Consider the following 22,283-nt stretch of genomic DNA (forward strand, 5'->3'; position numbering starts at 1 on the left):
AATTAATGACAGACTTAACCTTCACCATAGTGCTTAAGGCATTTCAGAAGAAGCATGAAGTGTTTATTTTAAGAATTAATGAATTTGTTAAACCAAAGAACATCTAGTTAGTAGAACTGTGGGAGTGATGGACTTCCCTGAGGCCTGAAGCAGTGACAGGTTGTACTTGCTTTTCATCCAACCTGTGAACACAGTTGAAGAATTAGGGTCAATAACCTAGTTAGAGTGGCTGTCCAGTATTACAGATAAAGCTGAAGTCATTAGATTATACATGAAGCACTGGAAAGAATTTCAGAATCCATCCAGTCTAACCCTTTAATTTTACAGACAAGGACATGTAGGTTCAGGGAAGGTCAGTGACTTATGTAAGGTCACATGGGTAGTGTCAGAGGTAGAATTTGAACCCTTGTCCATTGACTCCTGATCTAGTACTCTTTTCACTGAACCACATTTGGAATCCCCCCTTAGAGTCTTTGCATCTCTGTCACACCAAGCAAGACTCTTAATCTTTCTGACCCTCAGTTTTCTCATCTGTGAAATGGAGATGATTAACTTTCAGGGTAATTATGAGGCCCAAAAGAGATCATATTTATGAAGGATTTTGCAACTCAAAGTCTCTATGTAAATATGAGTTATTATTATTCCGCTGTTATTATAAAAGTTGGTCATCAGTGATTCAAGCATTGCTTCAGTTATGTGCTTCACTTGGAAAGACTGGAAGACAGCAGAGTTCAGTTATCAAGCCTACTCCTTTCTACACCTCTACTTAAATGAACCTGGGCTTTTTCTTGAGGATCTTCTAAGGAAAATGTAGTTTGCCATAGCACTAACCTAGCGTTTGTCAGAGAGGTCACAACATCTTCACTATTTGGGGTCTAATTAAGACGCTGGTTCAACAAACTTGTAAACCAAGACTGGATTAAACTAATTTTCTCTTAAGTAATCAGCAGAGGGCACTTTGAACAAACAGTAATAAGTAAAATAACTCAGGCAAATAATGGAGATCGTTGGGTGGAAAGAAGAGAGTGACAGGGTGAGTGAGTATAGTCTGCATTCCTAAAATAGTCTATAAAATCCATTTCTTCCAAATGATTTAATGTTTCAAATATTCAGGTTGACATTTGATGGAAAATTCCATATTTATTAAAATAAATATGACTTTATAAGCCAAGAAAAAAAAAGACCTTTCCATGCCTTCTAGATTCTAAAAACAATTTTTCCTTTGTTTTTATCTTGAAAGGAATGGAATTTAAGTACATTATGAAATTTGAGTATGATCAGTGGCAGGGAATCTGATACATATTTTTTTCTGTCATTTTAATATATAGGCTCTTTGAGGGAAGAAAGTGCTTCATTTTTTTGTTTTATAACCGTAGTCAAAACAACATCTGAAACAAAGCAAGTGCTTAATAAATGTTTTTTTTTTCAATCAAATCGAATCATCTCCTGGGATTATGCATACCCAATTTTCAGCTATTTTTTATATCTGACAAAATTTGAAAATGTGTTCTGCTTCAATGGTATTATTCTGGTCAATTTAGTGGACAGACCAATCAGGGAGTATGTGTCCAGTAAAAATGCTTTTAATTAGATTATCCATAAGGCTCTCAAGATCAGAGGTATAAGGATGTAGAGGAACTATGCTGGTGATTTGGGTTGAGAACACCTTTGTCTTTGGAATGCTACAGGTGCTGGCCACCTTTCAGAGCTGAGAAGACCAAGCAACAGAATGGTTATAGGGTGAGCAAAGGCTGTTGTGTTTATCAGAATATCATACAGAGTTTGGGGAGTGTCTCAGGATTTTGAGAAAATTTACAATGAAAATAGAATCACTTGGAGAATGGATTCTGGTTACAAATTTCTCTGTAATTTGTCCTATGCCCCTTAATTTATATAAACTACAAAACATCTAATTATGGAATGAATGTTAATGGAAGGTAGCTTTAAAAACAAGTGAAATTAATAGGATTCTGCCTCCTAAGTAGAGTGTTCAATTAGGGGGAAAAGTGAATAAAGCAGACTTGGTCAGACCTGGGTTTAAATCTTAGACTCTTGCTAGCTGTGTGACCCTGGACATATTGTTTACCATTTCTTTGCTTTGAACACAACAGAAATATGATTAAACAAATAAAAAATTTGTATTTTTTTTACAAAGACATTTAAACAAAGAGATAATTTTTTTTTAACAAAGCATGCCTTAATTGATTTTTTTCATTCAAAACAAAATATATGAATGTTATGTATTTGGTTGTTGTTGTTAATTCATGTCTGACTCTTTATGACCCCATTTGGCAAAGAACTGGAGAGATCTGTCATTTCCTTCTCCAGCTCATTTTACAGATGAGGAAACTGAGGTAAACATTATTAAGTGACTTGCCCAGGGTCACACAGCAAGAAGTATCTCCAGATTTGAACTTAGGAAGATGAGTCTTCCCGACTCCAGCCTTGGCACTCTATCCACTGCACCACCTACCTATGTATTTACCAAATAGCAAAAGGAAGAAATGATCATTATAAAAGTCATGTGTGTTTAATGGTATGACTCTATCAAGGCCGCGTATATGGATATATACCCATTCTTGATGTCCTCTTTTTAGTAACAGCATTTATACTCAACATGACTTTCTATAACACTACAGAGTGTTGTATGCTATAACCTGCCAAAAAAAAGTCTTTATGAGAATGTTTAACACCCTAGGTCAATTCTCTGTTGCTCCAGAAAATAGAGCTTTTTTTTTTTTTATTTTTGGTAGTTCATGGTTTGCTTGTTTCCTTTTTTCTGGAGAAGCAGCTGTGCCATAATATATAGAGAGCTGGTTTTGGGATCAAGAAGACTTGGACTCCAATCTGGCCTGTATATTTACTGATGGTGTGTCCTTGGGCCAGTCACTTAAGTCTCTCTATAAGAGAGTTGCCTAGAGCAACTATAAGTTGAAAAGAAGGTGACAATCTACGTTGGCAGATGGAGTTTTCTCATCTGTGCGTTCCCTATATCAGTGCAAGCACAGGTCCAGTCCTTCTTCCTTCCTTTTCCTGAGAGAACATTGGTTTTGAAACTATTTAGAATAAATGGCATGTCCCTTACTGCTTGGTCTTCTTAAACATAAAAGATTGTTAAAAGCCCTGTGGACTTCTCTATCATATCCTGCTCACTCTAGAGGCAAGAATGTAGCTATGTTGATGGTGATGCTATCCGCTGTTGACTTACAGTGGTGCTGCCTTTCTTTACCACTGCTTACCTAATGTGGATTCTACCTACTTCCCTGTGGGCCTTGTCCTTAGCCCTCAGGCAATGTTTGGGTGACCCATGAAGAAATGGAAAACCTTGCTGCTCCAGCCAAAACGGTCAGTATTTTTGGTTTTGTTCAATCTTAAGACCAAAAAAAAAAATCGTGTCTATATGAAATCTTTCAATAGTCATAAACCATAAGAGATGCCATTAGAAATTATAGAATATTTTTTTAAATCACCTTGAATTAATTAGTAATAACAGTTTTAATCATGTCCAGCATTGGCACTTGACTAATTAGGAATTGAGTCACATTAACATTTTGTATCAAAAAAAAAGGGCTTCGGAGTAAATTTTTAGCAGAGGACATACAAAATATTCATGTGGTTTCTCTCACTTGGTCATCTCAGCTGTATTTATAGTATTGGTGTGAAAACATACCATCTGGTAGCTTCCTATTTTAACTAATTATTCTTGCTAACACCGTGCTAAGCCTAATTGTTTGGAGGATGCTGAAGGGACCGGAAGAGCCCTCAGTGCCCTCTGCATTGTGGCTTCCTGGCAGCAAGGCCCTGATGGCACTGCTCTGATTACCATTCTGGTTTCTAGAATCAGTGTAAAGTTTGTGTGTTCACTTCTTTTTAAATTGCATAGTAACTCACGGCTGAATGATTTAGAACACAGTTTTGCAAATTGAATTGTATGTATGTTAATTCTACAGTTAAAAATATCAAAGGTGGGATGTCGTAATTATTTTCAACAACTGAACCTCCCCTTTTTTTGTTACTGTTTTAATTTAAAGAACAATTTAGCACAGACTAGTTAACCTCTTAATAACTAGGGAATTGTCATGAATACCGTGATGTATGTATGTTGTCCAGTGAAAAAAGTTGTTATAAATAATGCAGATTCTCACTATCAGATGAATTTGAAAATGAAGTGTTTCTTTCACCATATGTGATATCCAACAGAAACACTCTTGTTCAAATTTAGTATTTTTTCTAATTTTTTTGCATCTTTATTTCTTTAAAAAATACATTTTTTTAATTTGTACAAGCATTTATTATCTCTCCCTCCTAGTTATCCCAAATTCAACAAGTATTTTCATATTAATTTTCCCAAACTCCCTAGTGACCAAATATTGAAATATGTATGTTTTTTTCTCAGAAATGGTAACCAAGATTTGGAAATGACAAAAACAAATTTTCAAAAAATCGTGAAAGCCCAGCATGGTTTTGTGAGTGCAAAAATGCACTAAAAAAATCTAATTGCTTGGGAATTCCTTTTAATTGACCATTGCTCTTGTGAGAAGCAAATCTGTGTCTACGATCATTCATGTACACATTTGAATTAATTAACTTTTTCATAACTATCATGATTGTTGAATTTCATACCCCTGGACTAATTTGTTATATTTTATTTTTCTTTGCTTTATTAATAACTACATGCTGCTTCTGCTAACACAGAAAGAATCTGAGGAAGGAAGCTGGGCCCAGGTATGAATTTATTATGTTCACATTTACAAGGCCATAGTTTATTCATAGTAATTTATATGAATTAGCAAAAAACAAGGACAATGACAGTACATTTTTTAGCATCATAAACACTGTAAGATATTGACTTCGTTGTACAAGTTGAAAATGGCAGTGCATATATTTAAAATATTCCCTCATTACAGGCAGATGCATTTGCTAAACCAGATTATTCTAAAAATGTATTAACTAGGGGAAAATTAGTAGCTTCCAGGCATAAGACAATTTCTAAGTGATCGATATTTGTAAAGTGCTGGCCTGTGTAATATTTTAGCAGAGAACATTAATTTAGATATTTAAACCATTTGCCCAGTGCAGAGTTCATTTGTTCATTTTGCGACCAGGGATTCAATGTATGCTATTGAACCCTATATTCTTTCTCTAGTTTAGCCTGCTCAACACTAGAAGGAGATTGAGGGAATGGTGATGGAGGGTGGGGTATGAAGTAGTCATACAGTGATGGGCTTTTAGGAAATCCACATTGGGATTACGGCCTCGTGATCCCTGATGCTATGTTCTGTATAAGCTCACCTTGGTCACAATACTGGACAATTAGTCAACACATCCCTTGGGCTTGATTTTAGATCATTCATGTTGTGTTTGCCCACAGGGAACTTAGGGGTCCAGTATGACTCAAAAAATTAGTATGCATATTGTTTTAAAAATAGATAAATATATGCATGTAGATATATAGATACAGATATACACATATTGCATTATGTGCACTTACATGTATACATATATGTACACATGTGTTCATTCATATATTATATTTATACACATACATACACATGTCTATATGTATGTCTGTATCTGTATGTACATATATTTGTTTATATGTGTGTATATAGGTATAGATGTGTGTATATGCATGTGTATATATGTATATATGATGCATATACATACACACCTGTATATATACACATAAACATATACATATATACATATGCAATCCACATATACACATATATGGTGTGTATGCATATGTATGCATGTATGTGTATATACATATACATGCATACACACATATACATATACGTGTGTGTGTGTGTGTGTGTGTGTGTGTGTGTGTGTGTGTCAGTGTCAGATATTCCTCAGATATTCTTTACCCAGGCACACACCTCTGACAGATTGGACTGAATTTCTAGAACTCTTCACGAAACCATCTGCACACCAAGAATGACCACAATAAAAATTAGGAAGCTTTCAATACTCATTGAACATATGAGGGAGGAGAACATGCTTCTTTTGGCTTTGGTTTAGACCAATGACTTCATCAGTGTAAAAAAGGAGGTAGCATAGTTTAGAGAAAAGAGTACTGGTTTTGGAGTCAGAGGATCTGGGTTCAAATACCGCTTCTGTGTGACCTATGTGAACTTAGGCAAGTCATTTGATCTCCAAGGCCCTGGTTTCCTCAACTATAAAATGATGAGGGAAAGACTAGATGACTCCTGAGGTGCCTTCCACCTGTAGACCTATGATCCAGTAGTCGTCATTCCCCATCTCTGACCTCATGACCCTATCTCCTTTTCTGGGTTCTCATCCCACTCCCACCCCTTAAACCTGGTACTCCCAAGTGATTCTTCTCTTTTCTCTCCCTTAGAAATTCTCCCTATTCACCTCTTTGTCAGTGATTCTCTAATCTGTAACTCCCTCCCAATATCCCAATGGTAATCCAAATGCAACTGAACCCTCATTGCCCTCCCTTCCCAAACTTGCTCCTCTTCTAACTGTTCTCCTTCCATTAATGACATCACCATCACTGTGTTCCCAGTCACTCAAGGTCATCATCACTTTGAAAGCATCTTTGAGTGTCTAGTCTCTGATTTCTGTCAATCCTCTCTTTGCAATCACATCTGTCCCATCCCTTACATTCCCCCTGCAACTCCAAGACTTAAAGCCCTCATTACATCTTGCTTGAACTATTATCATAAGACAGACTAGTCTTTCTGCCTCCATTCTAGCCCTTCCCCAGTCCTTCCTTCACATTGCTCTTTAATCTTTCTAAAGGCACCACAATGATAACTTCCACTGCCTGATGAGTCAAGAATAAACTTAAGAGTCTTTCATTTGAGGCCCTTTGCAAGCTGAATCCACTCCACCTTTCTAGCTCTATCCCATATTTCCTAGCTTTATCCCATCCTATATTTGTATGTATTCTACATTTTGGAGGCAGGTAGGTGGCAAAGTGGATAGAGCACCATGCCTGGAGTCAGGAAGACTCATCTTCCTGAGTTCAAATCTGGCCTCGGACACTTACTAGATGTGTGACCCTAAGTAAGTCATTTAACCTGGTTTGCCTCAATTTCCCCATCTATAAAATGAGCTGGAGAAGGAAATAGCAAACTACTCCAGTATCTTTCCAAAGAAAATCCCAAATGAGCTCACAAAGAGTCGGATGTGACTGAAAGCACCTAAACAACAACATTCTACATTTTTAACAAACATTTACTTTTCACCTCCTATTCCCATTCTCCTCTATTTTGTCTTAATTCTTCTGCTAACAGTATCCTCAGTGCTGTATCACCAAGCCAATAGTCACAGCAGTTGCTGTTGCTAGGAATATGCTGGCATGGTTCTGAATTGCAAAATATAAAGGACTCTCCATGTAGAAGACAAAAGTAAAACATTTATTCAGACACCAGAAAGCCAAATCCTAATGCCAGTAAACCATTATAGCAACAAAGAAGTTAATGCACATGATCACTATAGGAGCAACTCCATCCCAAAGCCTTCCCACAAACAAACACTTATAGTCCTAGCTGCTTGCCTGCATCCTCTCTCTCCCATGGCTCTAACTGCTCTGATTGGCTTCCTTCCTGTTCCAGCTTTCATGTTCCACCCATTCAGCAAGCTCCTCCCACCACATGTGACTTAGGCTTCTATGTCACTTAATTTAAGCAGGTCACATGGGCCTATTAATGGATGGGAAGATCTTCAAATTAAGCAAAAAATATATTAACAAGTGCCTAGAGTGAAATCCTTTCCCTGCCATGAACTTCCATTGCAATCTGTTAAAATACCTCCCTTCATTCAAGTCTTCCTTTCTCTTTTGTCACTCCCTGAATGCCACCCGCCCAGAGAGAAGCAATCTCTCCTACCTCAAATTAATCATAGCATTCTGCCTCACTTTCTTCTTTGTATTTCTCTCTTCCTTTCTATCGGAGTTCTCTGCGTGCATTTCATCTCCTCCTCATTTCATTGTAAGTTTCTCAAAATGAGGGCCTGAGTCATCTCTATATTAGATATGTAGTACCCTGCAATAATACTTTGCAAGAGCAGGCCCTTTGATTGTTAAATTGAATTCATTTTATTTAAAATAAAACCAAACTAGTGCATTTTGTAGGAATTCCGTAGGGTATTTAAATTCCCTGTCATTAAATAATTCAGTCATTGGAGTTCAAATTCCAAGGGTTATTTTGCAGTTTCTTTTACAACAATACTGAGAAGTGTAACTGACTAACAACTCAATGCAGCCCCATTTCTCCAACACTGTAAATGTATAACTCAAGATGCACAGTGAAATGGATCTGTTAATAGTCTAGAGATGCATTTCACCATACATATTTCCTTACCATTAAGACATTTCTTTTTTTGCCTTTTTTTTTTTTGATGAGTGATGACACAGATTTCAAGTACAAAGTCAGCAATCACCTCCATTTGCATGGGGAAATCTTTGTTTTCTTTTCCCTAAACTAAGGCAGATAGACATTATTAAGCTATGAATGACTATGCTCTTTTCACATACATCATGAGAACTGAACAAACAAGCTAGGTTTAGTGGGGCTTTTTAATGGGTTTTATGATAAAATTGCCATCTTGTTTTTCGGCTTGGAAACTGACTGCTATAAATAAATTATAGTGTCCTGTTTTTCTGCAGACTCTGGCTTATGGTGATATGAATCATGAGTGGATTGGTAATGAGTGGCTTCCCAGCTTGGGATTACCTCAATACAGAAGTTACTTTATGGAATGCCTGGTAGATGCAAGAATGTTAGATCACCTGACGAAAAAAGATCTCCGGGTCCATTTAAAAATGGTGGATAGCTTTCATAGGTAGGTTTTTTTTTTCTCCAAAGACTAATCAGAATGGAATCCAAATGGGTAACATTCATTCTTCTAAAGAAAAGTAGGTAAAAACATCAATATTTGCAGGATTTGTGACATATTGATCATCAATACACACCCATTTTCCATGGATACATTGAGGCAAAAGATTGAACTCTGAGACAGTAGTGCGTGTTCAGCAAGTACACGTTGAAAGCTTATTATATAACAAAAGAACACAATTCCTCAATACAGAATAACAAGAAAATCCATAGCCTCATTTTTTTTCACCTAGTCCTTTTAGAAATTATCAGTGGAATTTTATTGATTTCTTTTAAAATGGGGTAACAGTTATTGATAAAGTTAAACCAAACAGAATACATTTGTCTCTAGCTCAAAAAGTTTGTAAATTTTCTGTGCAAAGTATATATTGAAACTGGAGTGTAGAAAGGCAGATTTTCTTTAGTTGACTATAATGGTCTTGGAAGAGTAGAAAGCAGATGGGGTTGTTCCCTGAAGAAAATGTTTCTGGTCTTTTAAGTGGTTCTGAATTTTCCCTCTCCACTGCCCGAAGGTAGGGGAGAGATACTGTGCTGTGTAATCCAGTTATAGATGGAAAATACACTGCTTAGCAATGTAAAGCTTTCACCCACTGAGAACAGGAAAAGTTTAAAGAAACCCTGTGGATGGGTAAGAGTAAGGCCAAAGGCATTTATAACTGGTTTTGAATTTATGGAGGTGATTTCTTTATTCATTATCTGACCCATGTGGGTGGAGATCATGTTGTAATGTAAGTCAAACAATTTCAAAATCCTTTTTTTTTCTTTTTTAGGTTCAGTGTACATGTTTGTATTTGCAATTGTTTGTTTGTTTTGTGGATTATAAAGAATGTTGGTGATAGAAATGTATTTAGGAGTCATCTAGTCCAACCTGTTATCCAGTGCACAGCACTCTTGTACAGTAACCATGACAAGTGACTGTTCAGCCTCCACTTAAAAAGTGCCAGGGACAGAGTCACTACTTCACAAGGCAGCCCATTTTGTTTCTGCACAGCAATTTTATTCATTAGAAATCACTCCGGTATATTGAGTAGAAATCTGCCTCTTGTAACTTTCAGTCTTAGTTTGATCCCTTGAAGACCTACAGAATGATTAGGCTTCTTTTAGGAGTGTAGCCCTTCAGATATTTAAGACAACTCTCAAGAACTCTCCTTTCCAGGTTAAATAACCTTTGTTTTTCTAGTTTCTCCAACCATTGCCTTCCCCATCCAATAGTCTATGACCAGCAACACTGGTTTGCCCTTATACATCACTCCACCTTCCATCAGTATGCCTTTGTACTAAATGCCCGTCATGCCTGGACTGTTCTTCCTCATTATCCTTGCCTCTTAGCTTCCCTGGCTTCCTTTAAATCTCATCTTCTGCAGGAGGCCTTTCCCTCTGAGATTGCCACCCATCTAATCTTTATAGACTTTATATGTAGCTAGATATTTATATACTGTTGACTCCATTCAGAAGTGGGTTGGGATTGGTTTTGCCTTTCTTTGTATCTCCAGCAGTTAGCATATACTAAGTGTTTAATAAATAATAAATGCTTATTAACTTTTTAGACCCCTCACCAAGCTTGAAGCCTTTCTGTCAACACATTCCAGTGTCAAAAATCCCTCTAAACGTGCTGCCTAGAACTGAACATAATTCTCTAGATGTGGACTGAGTAGACTGTATATCCCTAATTCTTTCCCTTTATTAAGAAATTATTTACTTTCAGTGAAAAAAAAATTATGCTGTAAACTGGTAGAAAGCTTGCTTCCTAGAATACACATATAAGTGACAAAACCACTTTTCTTCTTTCTCAAAGGCAACTTCTTTTAACACTTACCTGTCTCCTTAACCCATTTTTCATTCATTCTCAAATCTGTACAGATGCCAGAACTCCTGCATAGTGGATTGTGCCTTAGCAATTCACTCAGATTTGTGCCTGCCCCGCCTTAGGCCATGTGATTGGACACAGGGGAGGATCATTGCTGGTATATATGGCTGTTGACATCACCCTGTTTCTGAATAACAGTTGCTGGCTAATTTGATCTCTTGACTGAATATTGTATATGCATGTGTATGTATACACACACATATATCTTGAAGGAGTAGATATTAGGTTCCTAAAGGTCCAATAATTATTAATAAAACTCAATGTAGGATAGTTATTCCTGATGACTAAAAGTTATTAATTATGAAAATGAGTAACCTATATATTTTAAGGAACCTGTTATAATCCTAGGAACCCCTTTCTCCCTCCCAACTTCAATATTCTATCAGTGGTGTTCCATCCATATGAGTGATAATTCGTGCTTAAAACCTTTGACTCCTTTTTAAATAGTCTCTGTTATTCTCTATACTCAGTTAATTAGCAAATACTTTACATTCCCTTTAAAGTGTTTCATTGTCTTATCTCTCCCTTATTTCTGTCTTCACTGCCATCACCCTTATTTAGGTTCTTATCACTTGATAGCTTTATACTCCAATTGCCTTCTGATTGGTTTCCCTGCTTCTTGCTTTTAGCCATCTCTAATCATCCTGAACATTAATTCCATGTAATTTCATTCATCTGTAATTTCATCAGTGTGGGTACTTTCTCCTTAATTATGTAACCCATCTCCTTCATAATAGATGGCCTTGGAAAATTGCTTTAGATAAAAATCCCATTCCACTCTTTGGCCAACTCATTGTTGAGCCTCTTCACACTCATCCAGGCTTGTTCTCAAACAAAAGACATATACTTCATCACCTCTAAGAAGATTTTCCCAACTTAATAGGGCCTGCAAGCACTTGTACTTGCTCACATAGCTTTTAAGGAGCTAGGGCCATTCCTGGGCCTAATGAAATTTAGAAGAGTTACTGCTGTGTCAATCTTGCTGAAACACATAAGTCATTAGATCCCACTGCTACATCAGGTCCTCTAAGGAATGGATTTCCATTGTCAAAATAGCAAATCCCATATCCTCCACCTCCATGTTCCTAACATGCTTTGACATTTGGGTAAATACAAGTTTTAATGGTATGAATATTCTCTCCACTCTTGGGCAGCTAGGTGGGATAGTAGATAGAGTGCCAGACTTGGAGTTAGGAAGATTCATCTCCCTGAGTTCAAATCTGGCTGTGTTATCCTGGACAAGTCACCTACCTCAGTTTGCCTCAGTTTCCTCATCTGTAAAAAGAGCTGGAGAAGGAAATGGCAAACCACTCAAATATCTCTGCCAAGAAAACCCCAAATGGAGTCATGAAGACTTGGACTCATAAGACTTGGACTCATCCTCTGTGATGCTTTTCCAATGTTTTCCCTTCAATCTTCCACAGGGCTTTACACAACATGCAGAGAGCCCTGCTTCCCTTCATATTGATCTCTCGACTGCTCATCTGTTGGCTCTATGTCCACGTGACCAGCCCCCCTCATTTCTGCTAGTATGTGTCCTTGATAATGTGTTATACCATTTCTCTCAAACACATCACCAGCGGTAACAGCCCAAAGCCTACATAATCCCACCAAGCATCTTTCTATTGTAATTTTTATTCTCCTAAGATGACGGTAGTTCAAATTGATTCACAGGAATATTGATACTAAAGAGCAGCACTGAGGAAATGACTGAATGTTTTCCATTCTGCTCTCTCCCTTCTTTTCAATTCTAGTTTAATTTACTATGAATCTGTAGTACCTGTCCAATAAATATATTTATAGAAAAGTTAGAGAAACTGCAGGTCAATATAATATGCGATTTATTATACATTTTATCTAGTATATATTAGTATATAGCATATAATGACTATAGTACATAATGATATACTGTAGTGTTCTGGGGCTCAATTCAATGAATATCACCTAGTGATAAAAATAATAATAGTAATTATATAGTGTTTCGAGATTTGCAAAATGCTTTTCACGCATTATCCTATTTGATCCTTAAAATAGGTGCTCTCATCTCCCCCCAGCCGCCTTCATGCTATCTGCCAATAGAAATGTATAAAAGAATCTGGCCATTCTTTTTCTTGGATTTTATACATGAAATCTCCCATGATACCCGCAGATATCTTAAGTGAACATATATCCTGCTTTATAATTTAGTATTCAATAGATTATTGAATGCAGTTGCCACCATGACCGCGTATTTCAGAGATTGCATAGATTTAGGCCTGAAAGGGACCTCAAAGGCCATCTTATCCATCCCCATGAGGAAACCAAGACTCATAAAGGTTAAGTTGTTTGAGGGCCGAGTGGATACCAAGAAGAAGACATGAGACTTCTCCATCACAGATGTGTTGTTCCTTTTATTACACTAGGCTCCTGAAAGAGTTCTACAAATGCACATTTTCCAGAACTCGATAAGAGCTTGGGTATCCTTTGATGTTAATCTATGTAGTGGAGCAGACTTATGGAAATTAATTACATTTGAATGTCTGTGTACCTTAAGGGTCCTCTGACATGAGGGAAGATGTTTTTATTCTCCATAGTCATAAGAGCATAGAGCTGAAGCCATATGGGACCTCAGAGGCCATGAAATCCAACCTCCTCATTTTAAAGATGAGGAAACTGAGACCCAGGAGGTTAAGTGACTTGCCCAAGGTTTACAAAGGTATTAAATTTCAAAGCCATAATTTGAACCCAGGTTTTTTGACTCTAAAGCCAGTGTACCACACTAATAACTAACATTCATAAATCACTTTAGAATTTCCAAAGTATTTTATATACACTATCTTCTGAGGCACCTTGAGGGCAGGAACTATCTTTTGTCTCTTTTTTTATCCCCAGTGCTTACCAAAATGTCTAGCAGATAGCGGGCACTTAATATCGATAGCATGATTGATGGGAAACCAGGCCTAAGAGAAGTTAAGCAACCTGTTCAGGTTCACACAGCTAGAAAATAACTGAGACAGAATTCAAATTCAGGTCATCTTGACTCCAAGTACAGAGCTCTAATATGTCTTCATTGGTATCAATGAATTTTAATGGACACGAGAGACAAATTATATCAATATGCCAGTCTGTTAATAAGCATTAAATATCTAATGAGCACCAGGTACAGTGCTAAGCCCTAGATTCTTGTGGATTTTAATGGCTATGTAAGAAACACATACTTATTTCCCACCCTTCTTAGCACTGCTCTCAGCTTAGGCCCAGGGTGGTTTTCTTACCATTCCTCAAACATGCCATAGCCAATCTGAACTCTAAGCAGCATGGTATGGTGGAAAGAATGCTGGATTGGATGTCAGAATGCCTAGCTTTAACTCCCAGCTTACTGATCCAAGTCTCTTTTCCTCTACAAGCCTATTTCCATATCTGTAAAATGGGAAGGTTGGGCTAAATGACGTCAAAGGTTCTTTTAAGGTCTAAATCCTATGACTTGCCTCTTCTGGGTCACTCTTGCCTGAAAAGCCTTCTTCTTTCAGCACCCTGGCTCAACTTCTTCTTCCTTCCTGATGTGCTTCCTATATTATCCTGGCATCCATTGTTCTCTTCCTTTTTTGTGCCCAGTACCCATTAATTACCCAAACCATTCATGCGGGCACCTAAGCTACACACTGGTTTAAATTGTAACCTTTCTTCCTTCCTAAGTTCTTGGGAGGCAGGTACTGTATCTCTTACATCTCTCCTGTATATTCCTCCACACTTACCAAAGTTCAACGAGGAGAGTAAGTACTCAATAAATACTTTGGAAGGGAATAGTTTAAGTCCAAATTGTTTCATAAATCAGCTTCCTGAAGGCAGGAAGATGAAGGCTGTATGATCTCTGGAGATCTCTTCCGATCTGTTTCTGTTTTGGTCACTTTTCTGGTATTTGTATTTACATTGTTCGTTTGAAAAGTTTATAATTTAATTCCCCATACAATGGTAAAAATATAAAAAAAAAACAAGCTGGCAAATCTGCTGTTGCCATATTTGGGTAGTCTGGTCTTTTGTCAAAACACTGCCTGTTAGAACTTTAGTGTTGGCTGGCTGGAGTAAGTCTTCAAAAGCTTGATAACTTTTGTTGGTTATTTTTTAAACTAAGAACCAATTGTGTTATTTTTTGAATGTTTGTTTCCCTTTTAAAAACACAACAGAACAAGTTTGCAGTATGGAATTATGTGCTTAAAGAGGCTGAATTATGACAGGAAAGAACTGGAAAGGAGACGGGAAGCAAGTCAACATGAAATTAAAGGTAAGGCATTCTCTGTCTAAATAAAATATTTTCCCTAGCATTGCCAGGTCCCACCTGGTTATGTTTATGATGAATATATTGAGATTAACAAGGATGAAGAACATATACAGACACAGATGTATGCTATTTTATTAATAATTAATAAAGCACATTTATGACAGGTGGCTTTGATGTAGTAGATAGCTGGTCTCAGAGTCATCAAGACCTGGGCTTCAGTCCCATCTCTGACACATCATTGGTGGGTGACCCCAGACAAGTCACACAATCCGTCAGTACTCGTGGTGACTCTTTAAGGCTGTAAATTGCAGACAAGTTGCTGACCTACAGTGGAAGAGGGAGTTTTCCCAGCCAGGATTTCCACTTTACAGATCCAAGACCTAGACCTCCTTTCCTAAACTCACATTTATATAACTCTTTTTTGATTATTAAGGTGCTTTCCTCACAAGAATTCTAGGAAGTCAAGGCTCCTTTTATAGAGAGGTAATGGGATTTGTTGACGTGAATAGAACTCAAACCCAGGCCTTAGATACCAACTTCTGCTCTCTCTTCACTCCACTTTTATTGACTTTTCATTGGATTGATTTTGCCACATAGTTGACCGAGGTGAAGCACTTCTTGCCCAAAATGGTCTATTTAGCTCATCATCATTTCTTTTATTTTCACTTTTTACATTTATAAATGGAAAGACAGATCATTAAGATAAAGGAGGTGTTGCATGTTGGGAGCATTTTCATTGTTTTCCTTTGAGCAGAGTGCTTGGTGGGTAGTAAGCACTTAATAAAGGCATTCAATCAATTTGTTAATTGCACATAATTGGGATGCTAAATATGTATTCACACCATTGTTTATTTCTTGATGGCATTTTATATATAGTACACACTCTTTTACAGATAAAAGTCTTATGATTTTTATAGTAGATTATTCCGGGTTTATATCATTATAATTTCACTCCTGGGTCCAGAAACTTTAATTTTTTTTTGTCCCTTCATGTGACCGTGGTTTTCAAAGTTTTTCCTTCTTTGGGGACAATTACTTTGATGCCTGTGTGATTTCTACTCATTTTTGATGCTTCATTATAAGAATGTGATGCTAAGAAACTCTCCCTCTAATTACTACTACTTATTCTGTAACCACAAAATAGTTCAATTAGTTTTAATGATAGAAAGCATGCATTTATCCAAGTTACTGTTTTGATTAAGAAAAGCATTGAATGAGTTCTCTGATGAATAGGACTATGGAAAGGAAAACAAAAACAAAAAATTGGAGTTCTAGAAAAAGTACATTTTTTAATTCCACATCCATTTGAGATCACTACTTTGAGATCACTTCCTTAAGGAGGAAATAAAAGGGCACAGAATGGGATGACTCCTAAGTATTTCTTCCCTTTCTACTCTGTAGGAAAATAGATACAAGCTATATATGACCCCTGTTAAACTCACATTGCTCTTTGTTCCTGATGGCATAGCAGATGACATAAAGAACATTTTTTAAAATCAGTATTTGTTGTGTACAAATAATTCAGGGGTAAACTATGATTTCAAGCTCACTTTTGTTGAGCCATACTGTATTTATGGAAAAAAAATGCTCCTTTGCCCCACCAAAAAAGAAAGAACTTAAAAAATTAGGCACAATTGATTTGAGTGTCTTTATTTTGTTTCAAAGCTTATCAAGTGTCTGACAGCATTGAAGTTATGTTTGTCAGCTGCATAAACAATGTCAAGGCTGATTTCCCTCCTCAGTTCTTCACCCACAATGTTAGTCCTCCTAGGATGGTCTTGCATACAAGATATTCTGACTGGTTAACTGATTTCCCTACATATGGCTCACTGGAGAGTTGACAGGCACATACCATGCATTTCTTGTAACACTTCATTGGGTTCCTTACTTAGAAGGGAGAGGGTGTTTTTCCATTATCGAAATTGAATTGTTTAGTTTCTTTTTATTTAGTGGCCCCTAGAAAATTGAAGGTTGTCTTCAAGTACATTGTTTGGCTAAATTGAAATCTGAGAACTAATGGGGTAAAGATGTACCCAAGAGGGAAGTCTGCCGTTGACCTAACAAAAGTTGTTGAGCATAAGTATATAGATTTTGTCCAAGTGAGAGAAGGGGTGTTTTTTCCTAATTAGTTTGTATTGCTCTTGCTAAGGCATATTTGAGAGTCTTGACATTTTGTGTAGGACTAGAAGGGGTATGTACCCTTTTGGCCCCAAGTCAAATGCTATTTTGTTATTTAGGACTTATGACCTTATGGGACAATCTAGGACAATGGAATAAAGGGTCAGGAAAGGGGGTGAGCATGATTATACCCAAATGATCTCATGAGGTAAGAGGTTATGAGATCGTGAATACTTTTCTACAATTTATCTGATGACATCCGGATAAACAATTCCCTCCAGGCACTTAGACCCGTTGTTGTTTGAAGTGTTAATTCACCTTGACATTAATCAAAGAACCTTCTGAAAGGAGAGAAGCATTTCAAGGGTTTACCAACATTGAATTCAAAGTATGTGACATACTAGGCATCAGTTGCTAAGCCATTTACTACATAGGGCAAAAGTATCCAAAAGAGTTGTAGATCGGATTTGCTCCCCAGGAAATTATTAGATTTGCAGATTTAGTTTAATAAGACGAGAAAGGAGGCTTTCAGTTATCCCTAAGGAGATATGGGGGAACAATGGATAACAGCTACACTTACATAGTGCTTTACAAATGGTCTCTCAGTTTATCTTCATAGCAATATGAAGTGGTAGGTGTCATTATCACTCTCGCTTTACAGGTGAAGAAACAGGCTGAGAGAGGTCACCGTGCCTTCCCTTGAGTCACACAGATAGTAAGTGTCTGAGGCAGGATTTGAATTCAGGTTTTCCTGATTCCTAGTCCAGCATTCTTTCTCTTGCACCATCTAATTGCCTTTATTAAATGGCATCTTTGGTCACTCTTGAGCTTAGAGAACTTGCTGAAAGGATACCCAGTATTATTGGGGTCCTTGGCATTTATTTTTAAACCAGACAATCTTCCCCAGCCAGTCTAAGTTCACACAGACTAGAGCAAGTACAACTTACTCCTGTTTCATACTTAATATACAAAAAGTACCATGTTCTTTTTAAAGTTAGGATCTCCAAAATGAGCATCATCAAGAAGAAAAAAAAACAGATGCTATCAATGGCTAGCTTACCTGGAAGGTTTAGTGGTACTGGGTAGGTTGCTAAATAATTCCCACTGTGTGTAATAAAAAAATTGACTAAGGCTGCCCCAAAAACACTGAAGAATTCGACACAATAGGTGGGCACAGGTAGGGTGTGTTGTGTTCAGCTCATTTTGATACCACCAAAACCTATAGTTAAGGCCTAATCCCCTAAGTACCTAAGGAAAAAGTGGGGAAAAGTGTAACCTGAACTAGGTTAACAGCTGGTGTACCTACATGTTACATTCCTTTATTTATATATTGATTCAAATAGGATCTCATTTTATGTAAAAGTGCTTCAAAATCAGAGACCCAAGCAGTCATGACAGCTTCATCCAGTGGCATACTCAGCATAAGATATAGAAGAACAAGAAAAGTAGAGATTGTGGCCCGCTGATTGAATTTCAGTGACAGTGTATGGCTTGCTTGGGAGAAGGTGGGATGAGTCATCTCTCTCCTGAGGTCCAGAGTTCCCTTCTAACTCTTATTTTGATTGCTTATGAAGTGACCCCCGGTCTTGTTGACCTCTGTCTCTAGATGTGTTGGTGTGGAGCAACGACCGGGTGATTCGCTGGATACAAGCAATCGGACTTCGCGAGTATGCAAACAACGTGCTTGAGAGCGGCGTGCACGGATCCCTTATAGCGCTGGATGAGAACTTCGACTACAGCAGCTTAGCTCTACTATTACAGATTCCTACGCAGAATACACAGGCAAGTCATTTGGCATTTCGAGTTCTGGGAAGTGATGTTTATCGTAAATGCAAACTGTTATTCTAGGAAGTGATCGGTCTGCGTATGAAGTGATAGAGCATCATTAGTTTATTCCGCAGAGGAGGAAAATGTGGTTGTGACTTGCCCAAGTTCACACAGTAAGTTAGGAGCAGGATCAGGTAGAATTCCAACCTGGGTCTTGGGATCCCTTTACGTCTTTCCCACCCTGTTCAGTCATCCCTCTTTATACCACCCCTCACAGATGGTCAAGCAGTTTCTGTTTTTCTGGTGCCATGGCTCTCAACATTTTGGGAGGCAGCTTTTATTTCACTTAAAGTAATAGGGAATCATGCAGAAAAGCGATTCAGGTAAATGACTCAGTTTTTTTACTCTTCATTTCAGTGGTTTAGCACTATGTAGATGCAGGCTTTGTCTAAATTGCCAGTAGGCTTACATCTCACTGGGATAAAATAAAAGCCATTGGCCACTGGAATTTACCACATCTACATATGAGTTGGTAGAATTCTGCCCTTCCTCTTTTTTTTTTTTAATACTGAGGACAGTTATTAAAAGCAGAATTTTAAAGCCATGCCCCAATACTTTGCAGCTTGATAATTGCTTTAACGTATCCTAAGTTCTTTTACAAATATTCTCTCGGTTTATCCTCACAATCCTAGGAGATAGGTGTTCTTATTAGTTCCATTTTACAGATGAGGAAACTGAGGCAGATAAAATATTAATTTACTTTCTAGTGAATATTTAAGGCTGTATTTGACTCCAGGTCCGGTGCTCTATCCTGTGCTCCTTAGCTGTGTCTAAATAAGGGCCAAATAAGTAAAGCAAGATTTCAAATATTTGTTCTGATGGTGAATATAACTTACACAATTACTTAGAACACTCTTTAGGTGCCAGTAACTCTAATTTGTTTTTAGGCAAGACAAATTCTTGAAAGAGAATACAACAATCTCCTGGCACTGGGAACTGAGCGGCGACTGGATGAAGTAAGTCCTTATGTTTCATTTGAATGAAGAGAATTTCTAGAAAATACAGGATACTCATGCTTCTTAGGAAGGCAGGGATTTCTGTGATTGTTTTCTATGTGGAATAGTAGACTTTGCCAATTAGCATTCTTAAGTATGATAATGGGCTCGTTGATTTAAAAATGGAACCTGAGAGGTGAACTGGTCTAATTTCCTGCTTTTGAAGATCTGCAAACTAAGGAACATGGCTTGTATGTAGTCACTTTTGTTGCTGTTGAGTCTGACTCTCCCAGACCCCATTTGGAGTTTTCTTGCCAAAGATACCAGAGGGGTTTGCCATTTCCTTCTCCAGCTCATTTGACACATGAGGAAGCTGAGGCAAACAGTGTTAAGTGACTTGCCCAGGGTCTAAGCAAAGCTAGTGTCTGAAGCCAGATTTGAACTCAGGGAGATGAGTCTTCCTGCTCTAGGCCTGGCACTCCATCCACTGCGCTACCTAGCTGCCCATAAACACAGTTATTAAATAGCAGTACCACTATTTGAACTTAGATTTTCATTCTCCTAATCCACCTATCTTTCCCATGAACTAAAGTTCTAAACTAATTTAACTATTTGAAAATTCATAAATCTCTAATATCAAATTTTTCCAAGAATCAGTGACATCAGAACAATTCAAAAAATAGCTAGGATTTATCCAAAGTCTTATGGTTTGTGAAACACTTTTACGTGTTATCAGATTTGATCATTTAAAGAAGATAATATTTCCCCAAAATTTGATTATTTGGCATAGTATGTGAATGGAAGACAACTGTCCTGATAAATTGGGTGTCAGTTCAAAGAATCTAAGAATTTTGAGAAGTGTAGTTCTAGATCAAGCCTGCACAATCTGTGGCCTGCCAAAGGACTTCAGGCAGCCTGCAATAAATGTAGATGATCCTCTCCTACGTTGTGCACGTCTGATCTAGAGGAACTCATTTAAAGTTCTTACCCATTTTTTTGTCATAGATTCCTTACCAGAAAAATATTTTAAATAAATGACATAGAATTACAAAGTAAAGCAATTACATTGAAATCAAAATATTGAAAATATTATATAAACTATATATATCAAATATTTAGTTTTATCAGAAATAGAATTGCATTTAAAGAAAATTATAGAGATTCAGCTATTTACTAGCAAATCACTGAATATCACATTCCCTTAATGGGAAATTTCCAGGTTTCAGAATAAATGAATTTTCCATCATTTTAGCCAGTCAATTTTTAATTTAAAATGAATAACTTCTTAAAATTTCATTGGAGTCCATAGGTCCTTTGTTGTCATTCAATCATATCCCATTCTTTGTGACCCTGTGGACAATACTGCCCATGGCATTTTCTTGGTAAAGATAGTGGAGTGGTTTATTTCCTTCACCATAAGATTAAGGCAAACAGTAACTTGCCAAGGGGCACACAACTAATAAGTATCTGGGGCTCAATTTGAACTCAGGGTCTTCCTAACTCCAAACCCAGCACTCTATCCACTGAGCCATCTAGCTGCTATTGGTCCCATTTATAAGAACTGCCAGAGAAACCAGGCAAATCCCAGAGTTGCTGATAACTTAGGCCATGCTAATGATCCTTTGGTGTTTCTGGAGAAGGGTCCATAGGTGGCATGGGGAGAAATGTTGGTGCCAAATAATTCTGGACCCCTAAGGGTAGAAAAAGCACTAGACAATAAAAATGCTCCACCTGAATTCATATGATATCACTTAATGTCCCATGTTAGGTTTACAAAGTGCTTTAGAAATGTTATTTCATTTAAGTTAATCCACAAAACAACCCTGTACATTATACGGTAAAAGCACTGTTTTTATCCATGTGGTAGAGATAATAAGAAACAGGCAGTTGTCTAGCACATTAAAGTTTGAGAATCGGAGATTAGAAAATAGAGGTTCAAGGAGGGTGGAAAATCCAAATTTCACAGGTAGATCCTAACAGGCAAGGCAGAGATAGACCCTTAAGTCCTTTGTTCTTTCTAGTACAAATGACAAAACAAGGGTTCTTGACCTGTTTTGGGGTTGTGGACCTTTCCCAGAATTGTTTTTAAATGCGTAAAATAAAATACATAGGATTACAAGGCAAACCAATTTATATTGAAATCCTGTTAATTAAAAAATATATATTTTAAGTTTACAGGCCCCAGTTTGAGAACCTTCGGTCTAAAGCCAAAGCTTATCCTGTCTCTTAACAGCTGACTCCAAAAGGCATTAAAAATCTATGAATTTTTTTTCCCAAAGTAACAATAACTTACATTTACACAGCACTTTACAACTGCTATAGTGGATAGAAAGTTGGCCACCAAGTAGGATACATACAAGTCTCATCTCTGACCCCTATTTGTTGAGTTACCTTGAGAAAGTTTGTCA

At 37.3% G+C, this 22,283-nt stretch overlaps 1 protein-coding gene across 1 annotated transcript in view; it reads left to right on the plus strand.

Annotated features, from left to right (window-relative positions):
• Window positions 1-22,283, plus strand: part of PPFIA2 (PTPRF interacting protein alpha 2) — a 420,320-nt gene that overhangs the window by 388,698 nt on the left and 9,339 nt on the right. Inside the window, 6 exon segments of the mRNA XM_036759390.1 lie at window positions 3,283-3,345; window positions 4,696-4,725; window positions 8,642-8,817; window positions 14,901-14,998; window positions 18,720-18,895; window positions 19,828-19,896. Coding sequence (XP_036615285.1) covers window positions 3,283-3,345; window positions 4,696-4,725; window positions 8,642-8,817; window positions 14,901-14,998; window positions 18,720-18,895; window positions 19,828-19,896 — 612 coding nt within the window.

Source organism: Trichosurus vulpecula, chromosome 5 (genome assembly GCF_011100635.1).
Source record: "Trichosurus vulpecula isolate mTriVul1 chromosome 5, mTriVul1.pri, whole genome shotgun sequence".
Lineage (NCBI taxonomy): Eukaryota > Metazoa > Chordata > Mammalia > Diprotodontia > Phalangeridae > Trichosurus > Trichosurus vulpecula.